The 12,223-nt window shown below is 46.0% G+C and overlaps 1 protein-coding gene across 19 annotated transcripts in view; it reads left to right on the plus strand.

The window, feature by feature from the left end:
* The first annotated feature begins 1,591 nt into the window (after positions 1 to 1,591).
* Positions 1,592 to 12,223, plus strand: part of BIN1 (bridging integrator 1) — a 106,426-nt gene continuing 95,794 nt past the window's right edge. For 3 of the 19 annotated variants that reach the window (XM_076342909.1, XM_076342904.1, XM_076342908.1), the window contains exon 1: positions 1,687 to 1,899. In XM_076342909.1, the coding sequence (XP_076199024.1) occupies positions 1,816 to 1,899 (84 nt within the window). In that variant the 5' untranslated portion in view covers positions 1,687 to 1,815. Of the gene's footprint in view, positions 1,900 to 12,223 lie in introns of all 19 variants that reach the window. The other 16 variants (XM_076342899.1, XM_076342901.1, XM_076342907.1 and 13 more) reach the window with 12 other exon arrangements.

Consider the following 12,223-nt stretch of genomic DNA (forward strand, 5'->3'; position numbering starts at 1 on the left):
CTGGAGCGTGTCCAGAGAAGGGCAACGAGGCTGGTGAGGGGTCTGGAGAACAAGTCTTATGAGGAGCGGCTGAGGGAACTGGGGTTGTTCAGCCTGGAGAAAAGGAGGCTGAGGGGAGACCTCATCGCTCTCTACAACTACCTGAAAGGAGGTTGTAGCGAGGTGGGTGTTGGTCTCTTCTCCCAAGTAACAAGCGATAGGACGAGAGGAAATGGCCTCAAGTTGCGGCAGGGGAGGTTTAGATTGGATGTAAGGAAAAATTTCTTTACTGAAAGAGTGGTGAAACATTGGAACAGGCTGCCCAGGGAAGTGGTGGAGTCCCCATCCCTGGAGGTATTTAAAAGACGTGTAGATGAGGCGCTTAGGGACATGGTTTAGTGGGCATGGTGGTGTTGGGTTGACGGTTGGACTCGATGATCTTAGAGGTCTTTTCCAACCTCAATGATTCTATGATTAACTAATTAGCCATCGTAATGTTCCTGTGAGACAAGCTGGTCAACTGATTATTCCAGTTTTCAAAGAGACAGGGCTGAGGTGAAGGCATTTACCTGGGTCCTATAATAGGCTGGTACATTAAGGGATGAAATCTTCCAAAATTTCAGCTTGTTTTTAAAATCAGGGTTTTGATTCACTTACAAATACCCTCCCCCCAAGAATGTAAATGTCTCACTTTGTGTTTGTAAAGATCCAGGAATAATTTGAAAAGTACCTTTGTTGTATAAATTTAGGAGTGTGGACAATCAGAGAAAACAATTAGTGGCACAAAGGTCTTAAAACAAGTAAGAATGCTATTTTTCTGCAGGATGAAAGACAACAGCAAACCCATACCATCACCTAAGATTAATCACTTGTTACTGTACAGCACTCCGTAATTGTGACTACTATTGAACTGGAGAACAAGTCTTATGAGAAGCGGCTGAGGGAACTGGGTTTGTTTAGCCTGGAGAAAAGGAGGCTGAGGGGAGACCTCATCGCTCTCTACAACTACCTGAAGGGAGGTTGTAGCGAGGTGGGGGTCAGTCTCTTTTCCCAAGTAACTAGCGACAGGACGAGAGGAAATGGCCTCAAGTTGCGCCAGGGGAGGTTTAGATTGGACGTGAGGAAAAATTTCTTTACTGAAAGAGTGGTGAAACATTGGAACAGGCTGCCCAGGGAAGTGGTGGAGTCCCCATCCCTGGAGGTATTTAAAAGACGAGTAGATGAGGCACTTAGGGACATGGTTTAGTGGACATGGTGGTGTTGGGTCGACGGTTGGACTCGATGATCTTAGAGGTCTTTTCCAACCTCAATGATTCTATGATTCTAACGAAGGCTAACAGAGCCATTAGCCAGCACCTCAATGTAATGTTCCCCATTTAACTGTTTTTAAGTATTAGTGGCTCACTGCTCCCTCCATCCCACCTCCCTCCTTGCGATGCTTCCCAGCTTTCCCCCGCCCCGCTTGCCTCCTCCGGGCCAGGCTGCGGCGGGTCCCCCGCCGCAGCCTGGCCCGGAGGAGGCAAGCGGGGCGGGTGAAAGCTGGCAAACACCTGCCCCCAGTTCTTCTCCCCCCGCCAGCAGCAGCACCGCACCCCCTCGCAGACAGGGATGCCCAGCCGTGCCGCTGTCGCCACCTCCCGGGGCGACGCGCGGCCCCTTTAAGGCGGCGCGGAGCGCACTGTCCCTTTAAAAGGCGGCTGACTGGCCACAGGGCGGGCGGGAGGCAGGCAGGCAGGCAGGCGGACGAGCGGTCGGGGCCATCGCCTGCCCGCCGGGTTTTCCCCCCCTTCCTGACGGCCCGTCGTTCGCAGCCGCCCGTTAAAAAGAGGAGGCAAGATGGCCGAGCTGGGCAGCAAGGGGGTCACCGCCGGGAAGATCGCCAGCAACGTCCAGAAGAAGCTGACCCGGGCGCAGGAGAAGGTAGGGGAGGAGGAGGAGGAGGAGGACGCGGAGGGGGGGGTGCGCGGCCGCCGCCTCCCCCCCCCCCCCCCCCGGGATGCGGGGGGCGATGCGGCTACTGGGGATGACACCCCTCCCCAAAGCAGAGATGCGTCTCTCAGCGGGTGCAGCGGCCCCCCTGCCTTCCCCCCCCCCCCCCCCCCCAGCCGGGGGGCTGGCAGCTGCCGTCTCCGCCTGCGGATTTAGGGCCCCTTTGCCTCCCGAGAACGCAAAATTTCGCCAGTTGTGAGCTGTGAGGTTTCACCATCCGTCTGCACGCCCGGGATAAGCAGAAACATGGCATCGGATTCAGCTGGGAGAGGGGAGGGAGGACAGAGCGCCACACGCTTGTTTTAAATACGTAGATGCTTATTGTTTTAGCAGGAGGAGACCTTCTTTCTGTGGTATTTAGGTTGTGCTTTATGCGGCAATTTCGAGAGCAGTACTGTATTTTGCGGTAGCGCTAAATACGTAACCTCAAAGACGGTGAGGAAAAAGAGCTGGGCACTTTCTTCCTTACCTTCTAACAGCATAGCGTGATATTCGCTACTTGCTTTACTGACCTTGAGCTCCGGATTTTGGAATGGTGGTAAGGCAAAAACCATACTGTCTTTGAAGATTGTGCCGATGTCTGGGGAGGGAGGGCTGTTTTTTGAAGCCCGGGAGCCCTTTCGTTGCTCTCCACCCACCCCTGTGCCAGCGAAGGGTGCCAGGAATATGCAATGGATACTTTTCGTGTTCATCTCTCTGGCATGCTGCATCTGATGCCAGATGCCTGCTCTGTGTAGGGATTATCGGACGTTTTACGCAGGGACATTGATCAGCTGCTTTTATCTCAGGCACGCTCATCTTGGTTTTCAGTGATTTGCTGTGAGATGACATTGACTGAATAAGGACTGGTGCATCTTTGAGGGAGGGAGGGTGAACAGATCTGCCCACTGCTGCTCTGGGAGTTATCTTTAGCAGCTAGATTTAATCTAGGAGGTTTGGGATTGGATGCAGTGCTGGCCTGAGCCTTGTACCAATCGCTGACGCTGTTACAAAATGCTGCTGGGTCAGAATGGCAACCCAAACCTGTTGGACCTAATTTTGCACATGCTTCTTCCACTGGTTTAAGCTCATTTACTGAGACTAGAAGCATGCTTTGAACTTGCCTGACTGCTTGGAAAAAAACCCAAGTGAATGGCAGATCCAGTATGGAACTGGCTGCAGCACAAGGTCCTGGCTTCGCTCCATACGAGAGTACAGAGCTCACGAGAGTGAGCGTGGCCACGTCTCTGGTTTTTCCCCTTACTGCGGTTCCAGGAGGGGACAGGACAGGGAATCTGTGTTCTTGTATCTGGTCTACCCTGAACTCATCATAGATGCTAAATTCATTCTGTGTTAGCCACCAGATGGCAATCATATTTTTAGTTAATATTAAGGTAGGTGGTAAAGGCTGAGCTCCTGGCTTGCTGATAAAGTTATTGTATTTATTGGTGCAGCTTGGAGCCAAGTGTGGCCTGCCAGGCCCTTCCCCGGCTTCTTATCTGAATGCACACAGGTTCTTCTCCTAGGGAGAGTTTTCCAGAAATTCCTCTGAACTGGAGATCCAGTTCACTTCCTTGCTTATTCCCTGGTGGTGACTGGGGGTGTGGGAACAACAATAATAACTGAGAGTTTAGCAGTGTATTGCAGGTAATTCGCAAGATCTGAAATCAGTTGTTTGTCTCTTTACACAGGATAAAGCACAGCTCCTTTTCCCTCTAAGGAGAAAAGGAAAACAAAACCCAAAGCACTTGCTTAGTAAGTTAACACAAATTCTAGGCCCTTTGGCTGTTGTTATCCTAATGCAAATGAAACAATTTTGCTCTCTGGGCTCAAAAACGAAAAAAATGGTATAGCTTGCTTTATCATCTGACTGACCCCTTCATACTGCTACAGTTTCATCTCTAACAATTCCTCTTTCATGGAGCGTTAGGTGTTTTACCCTTGTCTCTAAGGGATAGACTTTCACTAAGGCAAGCATGTGAATGTGAACTTTCAGCTTGTGAGGAAAGATACAGCCGAATATGAAGTGAAGAGGAAGGCACCAGTGCTTGTGGCTCTATACTGGTGTCAGTCTTGTGGTATTTTGTTTTAAAAGTGTGGTACGTGATACTATGTTTAGCAGGAAGGGTAAACCACGTGTCTGGAGACAAAAACCAGGTGTTTAAAAAATAAAAACAAAAAGGTAAGCAGAAGCGTGCAGAGGTAGATCTGGGTACACAACAGACCAAGCACTTTAAAAATGTATTAGATTTTGGTGAAGGGATGCTGAGTGGGGTTGAACTTTCCTTTTTGAGGCTAGTATAATTTGAGGCTTAAAAAAGCTGACAGCATTCCTTTTACGTATCCCCTTTTGATTTGAATCTAGGATAAAAAAATCTTCCCTTCAGAGTGGAATCTCCCTCCCAACTTGAGCCGTGAGGCTTTGACTTCAGCAATTTCCTTCATGGTGAATTTAAGCCTTGTGTTAAGCAAAGAATGATGCTTTTTGTTCAATGCAGAATTCACACTGAAACACTGTACACATCCTTTTTTCCCTTCTGAGATGGCTATTATGTAAAGTATGTAAGATATTCCTTCAGAAGTACTGTTTGTTTTGAGCCTTTCAGCAAAACTATTGGCTATTTTTGGAAGACACTTTCTTAATTCCACAGGAAATATGGGGCAGAATGGTTGACTATGCTGTTTGCAAATGGGCTGTGTACCCCTTTAACCTTTCTCTCTCTCTCTCTCTCCCCCGCGCCCCCTCCCCCCCCAGGTAGCTTCAAGTACAATACTTGGCAATAATTTGCCCATTGTCCAGTGAAATGTATCAAATAAGTTGATGCCTCTGTCCAGAGCAACCCACCTAGCAGAAAGGACCCATGCAGTTGTTGCTAACTCATACATCATCCTTTGCAACTAACAATTAGGAGATTTAGGCTGGAAGTCATGCTTTGTTCATCCTGTAGTTAGCTGAAGGATTTTCAGACCGAGACATCAAGCTCTGAACCTTTCATAATTCTAAACTTCTTAAAATGGAGTAAAATTGTAATGCCTCCAATGTCATGGTGTCTTGGAGAGAGCCTAGTGTTTGCAAGCTCATTTAAACTTTGCCAGGAAGGATCTGAAGTTTTGTTTTTCTTTATGTCTGTAATCCATCATTTCGGTTAAAATTTATGTTTCTGCTACGTGATCAATTTTTATTTTACACTTCTGAAATTTTTAAAAATCTCCCCAGTTTCCACAGTTCTTATTTTGCTCGAAGAGTGTCCTGTTTCTGGATGTGTCAGTCTGCACATGCACAAACATTTCTGCTTTTAACAAATTAAAACAGTGTCTCGGTGACTTGATGCAATCCTGGTGCGAGGGTAACTCCTCTGCGAGGTTCCAGGAGGGAGTTGAGGTTGGGGAGCAAATGGATTGGGGTTTTGTTGCTTGGCTGGCAGTGAGGGTCCTTGTCATAGGATCAGGCTCTTTGCTTTCCTGCAGCAGGTTAGGCAGAGATTCAGGGTGGAAAGATGGTATTGGCTGTGTGGGCACCAACTGACGATTCAAACTGCATACAGACTAATAGGCATGTCTGAGGAGATAAATTGTAAATTTGACATTGGAAAGAGAGGTTTTTCCTCGGGAGCTTTTTTGTGTGGAGAGTAGAAAGGGATGAACTTATTTTTCCCTTTCTAGACTTTGACTGAGTGTGGGAAGTTCCTATCCTATAGGAGTGGTGGTCTCTTGCTCTCTTTTTCATTACAGAGCTGGGCAAAATGAGGAGTCTGTGCTCTGTGACGTGAATAGGCTGTCATATTTTTTCATGTTTTTACTCTGAGGTACCAAAAAACCAAGGCATCCCCTTTTCTCCCTCTCTGTCCCTAACCAAAGGGGAAGGCTTTGTTCCAGGAACTGTCAAAGTTTAGTTTGGACATTCAAGCTCCCTTGCATTAGAGGGTATCATTTAGGTCGTAGACTCTGCTGCTGACTTGCCGTGGTGCCATGAGATGTCACTTCTGCTTTCTGTTCTTGGCTTACTTTGTTTATCCCACCGATGTTTACCCACATCTATGTTTGCAAAGTTTCCCTGATTAAACCTTCTGTCAGAGCAAAGTTCTGCTCTCCTCTGGCTGCACAGTCCAAGGAGGCTGGGCTGTATTCCTGGTCTCACAGGGCTAGTATGACCACAGCTGTTGGTAGCCAGGCTTGCTGATGCTTATTCCCTGCCTGCTACAGTGCAAAAAAAGATTTATATGCCAGTAAACCAAAGGCTTTGCTAAAGAATTTGCAGCCCAGTGAGGAGAAATAACCAAGGACTCTGGCGCTAAAAAGGAAGGCGGAGGACTGCTTTTGGCAGGCCGCTGTGGCCTGATGTCCCATTGCTTTTTCCAATTAATTTGTCTCATGTAATGATTGTAGCAGCACAGGCTGTGTCCAGAAAGGATCTTTTCCTTTCCCAGAACCTTAGGCTTTGTTTCTTTCCCCTTGTAATCCCTTGCTGGACATGCAGAGGTTGTAATTTGGGTGGAACAGGGTTTGTAGAAGGCATGGCTTGTATTTTGAGTTTGCCCTGATAAGACTTTTTTTTTTTTCCCCTGATAAGACATGCTCCAGTAGGTGGAGCATGGCAGGTGAGAACACCTAGAATGAAATCTCAGCCCTGTTGAAGCAGGTGGGAGTCTGTACCAATGAGCAGCACTCAAGAACCTTAAACCAAATTTAAATGCAGGATTCGGCTGTCAGAGGCTGCCTGATCTGTAGAGCCTCTGCAGATGGGGAGGGAGGCTTTATATAAAAAATGGTAGATGCAGAAAGCTCTCTTATCGAGAAGTATCACCTCTACCTACTTGGGAGCAGGGAAGTTCCTTATTGGTTTTCCTTTGGGATCCTTCTGTCTCTTCAAAGCTTCTATGGTTTTTGCTTGGCTTTGCCACCAAACCACCCTACCCTATGCAATCTGCCTTGTTGTGCCAGTGACGTACAAAAAGCCTGAAGAGCTACAAGAGTTGTTCTCTTGCTGACCTGGCACAAAACTTTCTTTTTTTTTTTTTTTTTTTTTCCCCTGGAGAACTCCCCAGAAGCCAAGGAAAGGGCTTCTTACTTTATATCTGTTAGCTTGCTTTCTCAAGAAGGCAGGGCTTAGGTGACAGGTAGAGTCTCAAAGGTACCTTGTGCCTAACGGTTGCTGGAAAACAGGCACTGGATAGAGGAGAGAGATCTGAATTAATGCCCCTAACGTACGGATGATTCCAGTATGAGCTCAGACTGTATTACTGGGTATCAGATAATCTGCATGGGGCAGGGAGGAGGTGAAATAGGAAACCAGGCTCCACATGTTTCCTTGCCCATGGAATGGTTTGAATGGCAGGGTGCTTACAGTGCCCTGCTGAAGGTGCCCCTCTGTCTGGATGTTGGCAACAGATTTCTTTTAAGAAGCGGAATCTCACGGATGGATGAATTTTCTGATTGGAAAAGGCCCAGACCTGTTCCTAGTCAATTTATCTTCCCTGTAAGTTTGAGTCTTACAGCCAGTCTTCTTCAGTGCAGTTCTTGTGAGATCGGGTCCATAAAGTAGGATCTGTAAGATCTCTTTTCAGTGAAGACTTTTGGTGATGCTCTAGGCAGGATAGACTTAGTGCTACAGAACTCATCTGTTGGGGGGTGCCATCAAACCTGTCTGTCCTCTCCCTCCATCGTGCATGCTGATTGTTAAGCAAGGTTTTGTGTTTCCAGGCACAAATGTTTTTTGCAACATCACAAATGCTCTTGGCACGTGACTAGTGAATGACATGGCTAGCCAAGCCATTCAGGAAAGCTGTGTGCAGCCTGAGGTGTTCAGCATCTAGCCAGACTGGGGTCTTTGGGGATAATGCAAGTTTTCATTTGTTCTTTGGACAGAGACACAAGACCCTGTTGCTTGGGATCAAATGTGTCATAAAGCTCTGGTTTTAGAAATTTTGGAGTGACAAGTGGGTAGCTTTGGTTGACAGGTGTTAGAATGGCTATTTTTTTCCACTGTTGTGATGGTGACCAGACACCTGAGCTGCCCGCTCTGCAACTTTGCAAGGATCATCTTACGGTCCGGGCTGTCTACCTGTACATGCAGGGATCAGACTCTCTTCCCAGAGGTGCTGTAACGGCAACTTGACATTATCATGAAGATAGGCTCGATTTGCCCAAGCAGAACAGACTTGTATCCCTGTTTTCTTCAACTGGCCACAGCTCAGTGTGCAGTGCTCCCTACGTGGGCTGGCAAAGCCAGGGTGTGCAGACCAGCTGCTTCTGCTGTGGGATAAGACTGTATTGATGTTGACCAGCAGACTGCAATGAGGTGGGAATAAATATTAAAATATGAATAAAGCTTTGTCTGAGAGCTGCTGGCAGGTGGAATAGAGCATCGAGGTCCATTTTGGCGTCAGCCTGTGTTTTAGCCTTCTCTTGAGGGACTGTGTATTTGCTTTTCTCCAACACCTGCAATACTGAATGCATGAGTACCAGCAAACCCGTACCATTCTGACATTTATACTGCTGAGCTAAAAGGGGGCATCTCTCACAGGAAGGTGTTGGAAGAGAGAAGGAAGTAATTTACATTGTCTTGCTAGTTAAAACAATTTTAAATATGGTATTAGCTGACTATTTAATATTCTCAGAACAGGAGTGAGAAACCTCTGCAGAATCGCCTGAACTGTTGGCAGTGGTACAAGGGATGAATAAATCCTGGCAGGTTTTTTTTCAGCATGCAAGTGACTGATGGACCTCAGACAGTTCAGGTTTCCCTTGGAACACCTCCTGGCTTTGCTAGGCTCTGAAGCTGCTTGATCTTCACAAAGCTGGCAAGTACTGCGGGGTAGGTCCCATCCCTCATTCCTAGAGGAAAATTGGAAATATAGTTATCAGCAGAAAATAGTATTAATGAATCTTTTTTTTTGTTATAGATTACATTTTTATTATGCCAACTTGCTTGCATAGTTTTGTTTCTTAGCTGCTACTCAGAAAGTACCTCTCTTTAGAGTTGTAGTTCTGTGGTCTGAAGGAACAGCCCTGGTAAATGGGAATAGAAACTGTCCAACCTGAATAGGTTGTACAGTTGTTTGTTTAATTCTTCTCCTCCCCCCCCCCCCCCCTTTTTTTTTTCCTAAGTTTCTCCTTGATTATATGGGAGCTTGCATTCAGGAAGGGTTTGGACACTAGTTATACTTTGAGGAAGACTTGGAAGCCAGAGCTTGGGGCATTACGCAGACCTAGACAGGTCTCACAGAATCACTATGAAGCAGCTTTATGAAATGAAGAATAGGTACTGTGTTTCCTCAGACCTCTGCAAGTACACATGTATAACATAGATTTTTCTACTATTTAAGCTGTGCTGGAGTAAACTTTGCTCAGACCTGTGGCTGGCAGGTTAAAGTTTTTGAAAGTCAGCATTTCCAGAGGGGTGCAGTTCGGAGAGTCATAAAAGCCAGACGGTGCCGCCTTTCTTTTTGTCTCTTTCTTTAGAAGAAAGGAGAAGTCTGGGTGGCAGTTTGTTCTTAATATAGACTGTCAGGCAGGATGGAGAGTGCAAACTTTACCAATAAGGAGGAAAGCAGTACTTAACAACAACTAATCCCTCTGTGAAAACCATGGGCTGCATTTAATCTCTTGATGATATACAGATATCAAAGTATGAAGTGCTGGCCTCTCTGCAAGGATTTGACATGCAGATTCAGAAAGCTGGTAACCTGTTCTGAAATGATTTATCTTTTGGTAATTCTTCATTGATCATGTTTGGTTTGTGTATTTTAAGTAGGTTTAGAATTTTTGTTAAACTTGCTTTAAGAGCCATGCTAGTTTCTCAGTTCTTTTCAAAGTTACCTTTTCAGGAGGGAGATTAGACATTGATATAGCTGAAGTACAAACATTTTTCACTGGGCAATTGCTAACACTCTGCTTTGAAACTGCGTTAGAACTGCAATGCTTGTTTGCCAGCAGGGACAGAAAGGGAACTTCAATCGTACAGTAACTACAGTGTTTGAAAACACAGCTAAAAGTTTATGTGGGTTTTTTTTTTTTTTTTAACTGTGTGCTACTTGGCTTGATTGCACATTTTATCAGGCCAGAAACAATAATGCATGACTTACCTTTAAACTCGGCTCTGAGCTGGTTATTTGCAGAGTGAATAAGCAATTGTCTCCCATTGGATTTATTTGGAATGGTGCCAGTGACAGATGTGAACATATACCGAATAAGGTATAAAGACTGACATGTGAAGAAAATGTAGATCTCTGCATCTTTTTCCTTAACAGAAATGCTGGTCCTGTAGCTCTCTAGTACCGTTGTAGGTAACGTTGCCCATTCCTGTAAGTTATAGTAAGTCTTTTGATCCTACCAGCTCCGGGATTCTGAGCGTGGAAGGACCAACCTTATTTCCATTCCTACTCCCTCAGCCATTGTGGGGGGGGAAAAAAGGGCAAAAACTTGAGGGGAAAAAATAGTATATTTAAAGGCAGGGAATTCCTTTCCTGGAATTTGAATGTTCAGCTCCTTAATTTGAATTTTCAGGCAGTCGAGTGGTGTCTTGGGGAAGATACTTTCTTCCCCCTCTGTCTGTGGATGGAACGTGACCCCTCTGGTCCAAATGTTGATTCTGACACAAGAGACCGAAAAGAGGACTGAGTTATTGTGGCAGGGGACAGCATGTTTCAAAGGTTGCTTTGAAATATATTTTGGAAAAATTCTGGTGAGAGGGATGGCAGGCTCTATGAGAGAAACAGCGCTCAGGAAAAGTTTAAATTCGTTCAGATGGAGAAATATACTTGGGTTCTGCATTGAAACACTCCTTAAGGTATAGGTTCCTCAGCGGAGGAGAGAAATGGCTATTCTTCTGTGTATTGAACCAACTTCTACAGTAGGAGAATACTAGTGATTTTTCTCTTTTCTGTCTGTTTAGACTGAACAGCCATTGCAAAAAGCCAAGCCTAGCTGTGTGTTAATAAACTTAAGCCATTGAAAGAATGTACCTACTCTGATAATGTTTCCCTCGTTGTGCGTACTGACAGTATGTTTATTTGTTAGTATCTGCAGTGTGATTGTATTATATATTACCAAAAAAGGCCATTCCCTATCCTGAAACAATTCCAATGTAAATATTGGACAGTCTCAGATAATTAAGATACTTCTAGTTTGTTTCAGTAAAATTCTGTATTCCAGAAGACTTAGAAGGGTTTTCAGATATTTTTGCAGAGGTTTGGTAAGGATGGTTTTGTAGGCAAGGATGCGAGGCTATCTTTGAACAGCAAAATTTTTATGAAAATACATAAGTTGAAGAAATTGGAAAAAGAAATTTGCTTTCTTTGGAGAGGAAGAGCAGCTGTATGTGCAGGGCTGGGAGGGGAGGGTTCGGAGACTGACTGTGGTGTGGGGGTTCAGAGAAAGTCAGAGGGGTGATGCGATCAGTCGATTGTAGAGCCCTGTAGTGGTACGCTACATCCAATTGCTCATGGTCTGGGACTTGTCTGTGAATGGGTATCAGAGTCAGTTACTAGACTAGAACTTTGTGCCAAGCTGGAGGCTTTTGCTCTCTTTATTCCCTGGCCCTTGGTGAACATACCTAATTCAGGGAGGAAGTATACGTTATCAGGGCTGGATGCCCTTAGGATGAGGCTGTGGGTACAGTACGTGAAAAGAGCTGTGTTGCCGTGCTGGATGAAGGTGATCGACTTAGAGCTGGGGTGGTTTTAGCTGGAATGTCTTCTAAGCCGTCAGTCCCAGTCTCCAGTTGAGGCCTTAGTTTTTGAGGAGGCTCTTTGGGGAGTGCATTGTGGTGCTTTTCCTCTCCAAAGACAATGTGGCCCAGATTCTCAGCAAGTACTCCAGCAAAGAAGCCGATGGGCTTACACCCATTCAGAGCAGGAGAACTTGGCCCGTCAAGCCCAGTTCTCAGATTTGCTGTTACTCATCCTTCAGCTCTTCGGAAGTAGAGGCAGTCCTCTCAGGTGGAAAGGAAGAAGAGCTGTTCAAAAGCTGCTTGGGAAGAACCAACAAGAGCTGATCATCTGTGTTGCTCCATATGTTCCCACTTTGATGGGACAAGCCACCCTCTGTAACCCAACCTGGCCGTGGAGGGCACCGTTCCTGAATCTTTCCCCATGTCTGATCCCTTGCAGCTATTGTCCTCTGGCTCAGGGTGTCCCAACAGCTGATGCAAATGTCTGTGGTCGCAAGGTGGTCATGAACCTGTACAGGAGCTTTCTTAGCCTCTTAAGGCTCTGCATCCAGCCTGTCCCTTCTGGAGTCCCTCTCTCACATCATTCTGCCTTATAAGAGTTGTTCT

The sequence above is a fragment of the Aptenodytes patagonicus genome, chromosome 6 (genome assembly GCF_965638725.1).
Source record: "Aptenodytes patagonicus chromosome 6, bAptPat1.pri.cur, whole genome shotgun sequence".
Taxonomy (NCBI): domain Eukaryota; kingdom Metazoa; phylum Chordata; class Aves; order Sphenisciformes; family Spheniscidae; genus Aptenodytes; species Aptenodytes patagonicus.